General features: G+C 42.2%; 1 protein-coding gene across 1 annotated transcript; it reads left to right on the top strand.

The window, feature by feature from the left end:
- Positions 1-4,466: 4,466 nt before the first annotated feature.
- On the top strand, positions 4,467-4,695 carry PHALS_13161 (uncharacterized protein; the record flags this gene model as incomplete). Its single annotated transcript, XM_024728860.1, has 2 exons — positions 4,467-4,473; positions 4,541-4,695. 2 exons carry the CDS (start codon positions 4,467-4,469, stop codon positions 4,693-4,695), a joined length of 162 nt encoding a protein of 53 aa, XP_024579295.1.
- Positions 4,696-6,642: the final 1,947 nt, after the last annotated feature.

Consider the following 6,642-nt stretch of genomic DNA (forward strand, 5'->3'; position numbering starts at 1 on the left):
TATACTAATCAGGCAAACCTAGGATTTTAGATATTGGTAGCTCTGCGGCAACTTAAACATTTAAATACAGTTTTGGTTTTGAACAGAAGTGTTTGTTTGCCTTGGTAAGCTTTCACGAGCCTTGGTGAAATTGAGATGGTATTGCTGGATGTACATGAGCTCCTTCAGCACAGGTAGTTACTCCAATGACGCAAAAATATGCGACGGGAGTCATCTCCCATCGCATAGTTCAGCAAATAACGTTTTAAGCCATGAGCGAAAACATGGCGTTGCAATTGCCAAACTCAATATTGCATTTAGTTCGTCAAACTTATGGTGCCACCACCACGTCGGTCGTGAAATTCGTGGTTACATTTTTAAGCAGAAGACGACTGAGCTCGTCGATGGGCTCATCATAGCAATCGTCATCCGCCCAGCTGAACGTTTGATGGCAAGTTTTGACTCAACGTGCGAAAGCGCCGTTTGACGTAAAATTGGAGCACCATCCAAGTTCAATGATAGCGGAAGTGCCTTCGCACCCTTGGGCTGAGGTGCGATTTTGCTCTGCGTTCATCGTCGACGCAAGTCGTCTTTGACGAGTCTTACATCGTGTGGGATCCCGAATGACAGAGTCTTGGAGTCTCAGAATAGTTTAGAAAAGGATGAGGAAAGTCTGAAGAAAACATGAGTAAACCTATTCTTTGGTGTGATGGGGTCAGTTCCATTACACATGTTGTGGAACCACACATTTTAAGTGCGGTTTGCATTAATTATATGTATCTTGCATAGTTCTTTATTTCGAAATTCTGTTTTATCAGGATTAGCTGCACTTATCAGTTTAGGAAAAATGCAACGCCTTTTGGCTATAATGAATGTCACTTCGCCCTCTTCTCTTCCTTCGCGTAAATCGACGGCTTGCTGGAAGCAAACAGCACGCGGTGAAGCTTGATAATCAAAATAAGTCTTTCTCAGTAAGTGTGTGTATACGGAAGGGTCATTCCTGTTACACAGAAGACATTGAAGAAATAATATCTGCCGGTTCTATCCTGTCTCATTCTGGCTCCGCGGCCTAGGACCGCTTCTACCCCGCAAACGCTGCTCGAAGCACCTAGTATATCATAAATACCAGTTTTGGACAATCCAACCCCTATAACAAAGCTACCGTGACTTCATACTCGCATCAAAAGCGCTTCTGTCTCCTGATAGAATTGGGTCCTTCACTTACCCGAGCTCAACTTGAGAAAAGTGAGTGTCAGCTTCTTTCTCAACTTCTAGTCGATCTATGGTTTGTGGAATACAAGCTATACCAAAACATCGTATCTCCGATCTGGCTACGGGGCTAGTCAACGTTCCACTCTAACAGAGACTTTACAGTTCATTTGATGACTTGGAATGATCATTGACACTTTTACCAGCATGTTTTTCGCAGGACGAGCAAATATTGTAGCCGTATTTGGCAGCCCCAATAGCCCCGTGCACACTCTTCTGTTTTTGACAATTCCACGCCTAACATTATTGCTTTCCGTTCGCGATACCATCTCGACCCAACACGGCTTTATAAAGCCGAATCGCTAAAATAAACAGCAAGCAACACTGTGTTGGAAGCGCGTCTCTCGGGGAAGTCGCTTATTTCTTGTGGGATTTCAATGACCACAAACTAAACGGGTTCAAACGAGCCCAGCTCATTCCCGGTAGGTCGCCCTGTGCCTACTGGGACTCGGCGTTACTAGTTCGCCGTCTACTCATTCTAACCTCCAACTGCGAGGAAAAGGGTTATGGAAGGCGCAGATGAAAAGTACTTTCCTAGATGAGACATATGTGAGCTCCCTAAACCTGCTCAGTAGCAAGAGATTAATTGATTGCTTTTTTAATCACGACTAAGATTTATCGCCTCTGGTGTGGTCATAGTCCTCCGAATTTCAGTACCCCAACCGGCTCTGCGGGTCGGGATTTGTACTCCGCTATCAATGCAACATACATTGCTTCCATAAAATATTTAGTGAACACGGAAGGTCTCGATGCGATCGGAAAAGCATCACGAGGATGTTGACCATTACCGTCTTTGAAAAGTATAAAACTCCATTATGGTGACAGAGGTCGTAATTTTCGGATGAAGTCCGCTAATTCCTGCCTCACTAGAAGCGTGGACAATACACAAATTGCAATTAATACATGATCATCGTATCGATTAATGCCTTCGTAACCGAGGTAGTGATTATTCTCGTATGCGGCTTCCCAGCTAAAAGACCGCACTGACGGCTCTGTTCGGATCAGGTTAAAGACATTTTCTTTCAACTAAATGAGTAGGTTATCATGTCCAGACTTTTGACAGCTGGATGTTCAACATCAGCACCCACACAACGGTTTAATCTGCTCCTCAACCTGCGCCTGGCGGGACGCTCATGAAGAGTTGTTCCAGCGCTATTACAACAAAGCTGGTAAGAGCTTTCTAGCGAGCAATAACCGCATCTGGTCTTTTGACCACCAGTATTCTGATCCTGTCGGGATCGATTGTAGACATGACTAAGCTAGTTTATTGTTCAGGGGAATATTTCATGTACCATCCTCACAGAGGGTACATTGTTTTCGTGACATGGTGATTACAAGTGCTACCGAGCGCAATGGGGATGACATTAACTTTTCGCAGGGGGGATTTTCGTCAAAGTACCCGAGTTTTAACAAAGGCACTTAGGTCAAGTTCGTGGCTTCTATCACGAGCGGAATTGAGAGCATCTGTCTGGGTTTTAGTCAGCTTTGCTGTCTCAAAAGTCTATATATGCTGGATTTATCATATTTTAGCTATTACGCCTTAATCATTAAGATTTGACCGAGTCGTCTTCTCGTTATCATAATATCTCTTAACTTATTATCTCTTACGATGACACCACACCATCTTTATATTCTGACGTACGGCTAACAGTCCACATTTTCTGCAGAGCTCTCTTCCATAGCTTCATCATCTTCATTCGGGTTTATCCACAATTCCTTAAACGTGCAGTGTAAAATTTTGCACGATTATAGCAATAACTGTAAGGTGTCACTACAAAAGTCAAAGTACATTCCCCGTTGTACCACGTAAACCAAGTTGGCGTGCTGTGCGTATGTCTTATCCTTGTCAGTAGTTGTACAGGATAAATCTTGTACGATTGTAACAAAAATGATATTCCACTTTTGTGGAATTGAGCAATACCCATACGTACCACAGCATTGATACTAGTGCATTCAATGAGATCCCCTAAAGGAGAGGTCCGTGTGACGTGTGGGCTATTCGCCGTCTTTCGAGCAGTTACAGATAACATATTATTGAGATTATCAAGGCATATATATTTAGTCATTACATAGCAGACTTTTAGTTACTTTCGAGGCCTAGATAAAGCGCACGAAACAAAATTGTGCGAAAAATGCGCGGGCTGCTTCAGTCAAAGTTTAATTTGGTAAGGCAATCCATTGCAATTTTGCCCAAGTAGACCAGAATAGTGAAACTCCTACATATTATGCTTCTGAAGTTCTGGAGTCGGATAAGGAGTGCATAATCACAAACGTAAGCTCAATTGCGGAGATGTGAATGTAGAAATAATGCAATATATATACTCTCAATATCTGCATTTTAATGCCTCTTTAAGTAAGCTACTGACTGAGGAATGGAGTTTCTTTCAAAATGACTGTCATACCAATCTAATATCAATAGAAGGGCTGTTCTTGGTGAACCGTGTGCCGTCCTGTCGCTCATCTATAAATGTTGACATTGCCTCATAATTTTCGCTATCTTCAGTTTATGTAAGAGATCGGGTAGGTGATCACGATATGGCCCGGTAATTTCCGAATGTGGAAATCAAATCGTGGTAAGTGTGCTTGATTAGCAAACTCTTCAAGTATTTTTCCGAATAATAGTTGTTGTTTGGCGACATTGTTTACTTCGTTGTTTTCTTCGAACTACTCTTTAAACTTTTTGCACGTCTTTTCCTCGATCGGTCCTCGCTTAAACCAGTGGGATAATTTCTTTTGGCCAAAAAAAAGTAGCCTTAGAAGTCACCTTGTCGAAAGCTAACAACGTTGCCGCGAAAAACACAAGAATCTGAAACAAACGCATGGGCATCTTCGTTCTCATTTGTTTTTAATCTGCAAAGCTTCTAATAACTAAGGAAGTAGCCCCAGAAATTTGACGCTGCGCATTGATGTCTCTTTTATGAATGCTTTCGGGCTACCAGACGATCTGTCGCAGGATCGCAACAAAAACGAGCGCTTGGAAATTTGCAATTATATCTGATGTACAGAAACGCGCCGCGTTATTTGCCAAAAAAACACACAATTGCACATTTTAATCTTGTGCATATTGCATCATAGTCCAAAGCATAAAATTAAACATTTGCGCAGCACAAATGTATACCAATTGGTGAGCCCACTATCTGATATATCTATTCATAAACGGCACGCAAAAGTGCACACAATTATCAATGTATGCACTTTAAATTGGAGCTGCGTACAATATGTGCAGTACCGAAGCAGCAATAATATAAAGAAGGATTAGGGCTTGGAGTCGGCGCTTGGTACTTCTCTATAGTTTCGAATGGTGTGTGTGTGACTCCAAGTACGGCGTGGAGAGGTCATATGCGCATAGCCGATTTCGTTGAACAGACGGACTGGCAAATGGCATTTGCATTCTCACGGGATGGGATGTGCGTAAACTTCATGCTTTTTAAAACTCCTTTATCATGAGGAGGACTATTTTTTCCTTCTACTTCAACAAGTCCGCAAATTAAGGTCATTTTTTTCCTAAAATATCGAGTTTATCATATCTACGTCCCTACACTCCAGGCAGGATATATTTTTTATAGCGCATTGCCGCTTTCTGATTAAATGGAAATTAGATCTGACCCCAATACAGCTGAACTTTCGGTGTGAAGAACTACACAGGCGTCATATCCATGGCTTTCTGGATGATTTGTGAAAGCGGTAGGAAATGAGCTGAACGCTGTTGCTGCCATGCCGATTTTCTTAAGGCTTGCAAAAAAAGTGTTTCAATCACTTTGTTTGCGCCACTTTAAACAGATTATTTGCTCACGGTACGCTAAACTTCTAAGTTGATTTTTTTAATTATCAAGCGCCAAGTTAAAATGGAAAAGCTGACACAATGTGAGATCATGAAAACATCGTGCTTACTTTTGTCAGGACAGCGAGCCTATCTGGAGAAGCGATACATTTCTTTGTAGCTCTCCTTTTGAGCGTGAAAAACATAATTTGAATGATTTTAAGCTCAATTCTCTAGCCATATGTCAGTGTTCTGTTGATAATGTATTTCTCACTGCTATTTCTTCATAAATTTTGGGCGATTTGGGCCGACTTACACGAGTTGGATGATCTGGCCACTTCATGTAGAGAAGAGAAACCGTTAATTCCAGCTCCCCGCGACAACCACAAAAACCTGAAGCAAGTGCATAACTGCATGGTAATTGATAAAAGAGACCATGAATCTGATGTTGGAGTCATAATATATATGCTGATGGCGGCTGTTTGTCATAGAATCGAGATATGAACGAGATAATGTGTGATTGTTGCAGAGTAGGATTATGATTGGCTCTGTGGAAAAGTCTGCAGCTCGATCGCTCGAAATGTTTGTAGAAGATGAATGCGTTTTGTTAAATTATCGAGAAACGGCCTGCAGCGCAATACTGTAATGATCACTCATCCTAGCAACGGTGATCAACAGGCTTGATATGCATATGATAAATGCAGAAGTCGGCGAGACTCTTTGAGCTCGCAATAATACGATTGGGCTTCTAGATCTACATCACTTCAATATCAACGAACTGGCAATCGCCTTGGAGTTCCACGGCGTGGGGTTGGAACATGTTCCGCTGATAGTAAAGAGCACAGAATTCTTAAGCACGGTGAGTAGGTAATGGCTAGGTGTAATGGATGCAGAAAGTACATCTATATGCCTTCTGCATGCATTGTTAGAATTAATAAATGAGATTACAGTGTGGTATTCCAAAATGCATACGTAAGATTTTTTATGATGTCACAATCATTCTGTGTGACACAGAATTCTACTTCGGGATCTGTACTGGTGATCAGACCGACGTGTCGAAGTGGGTAGCGTAAGCCGGTCCCTCCTACTGAATACCTTTCAAGAAAGCTATAGTTCAAGCTTTTCGAAGCTCAAACTCCGCACACCCACGATCTTGTATAAGTTGAGGCAGAGGCTTAACCTCAGTACACCCTCGATTTATAAACAAGAGCCCAAGGTTTGATCAGAAAACCCTCTATGGTCACTTGGGGTGTTTTGCATGTAGCTAGGAACCATAACTCATTTTAATTCAGTCACAGATTTGCCTGACAGGCTTAATTCGTTCTTCGTCCCTCCAGGTCAGGACTGTTCTTCTCCCTCCACGTCGGGAATCGCTTCCCCATCGCACAAACGTGTGTGTTGTGTTTAAGGGACTGTTTGTGAACAGCGCCTTCTTATTTCTGGTAGCTACACTCAATTATGATTTGACAAGGTGGCTGCTGAGCACGCCGTGTATTCCAGTTCAAGCCATACTCTTGACCTCGTCCGAGCGACATGAAAGGAGTTGGGGTACCACTCGGATCATTAGTACCGCAAAATGAAGTGCTGACGAATAAGATATTTTTACACTTGTTTTTATATGAGTGGATGATACT

This window comes from Plasmopara halstedii (genome assembly GCF_900000015.1).
Source record: "Plasmopara halstedii genome assembly, contig: Scaffold_650, whole genome shotgun sequence".
Lineage (NCBI taxonomy): Eukaryota > Oomycota > Peronosporomycetes > Peronosporales > Peronosporaceae > Plasmopara > Plasmopara halstedii.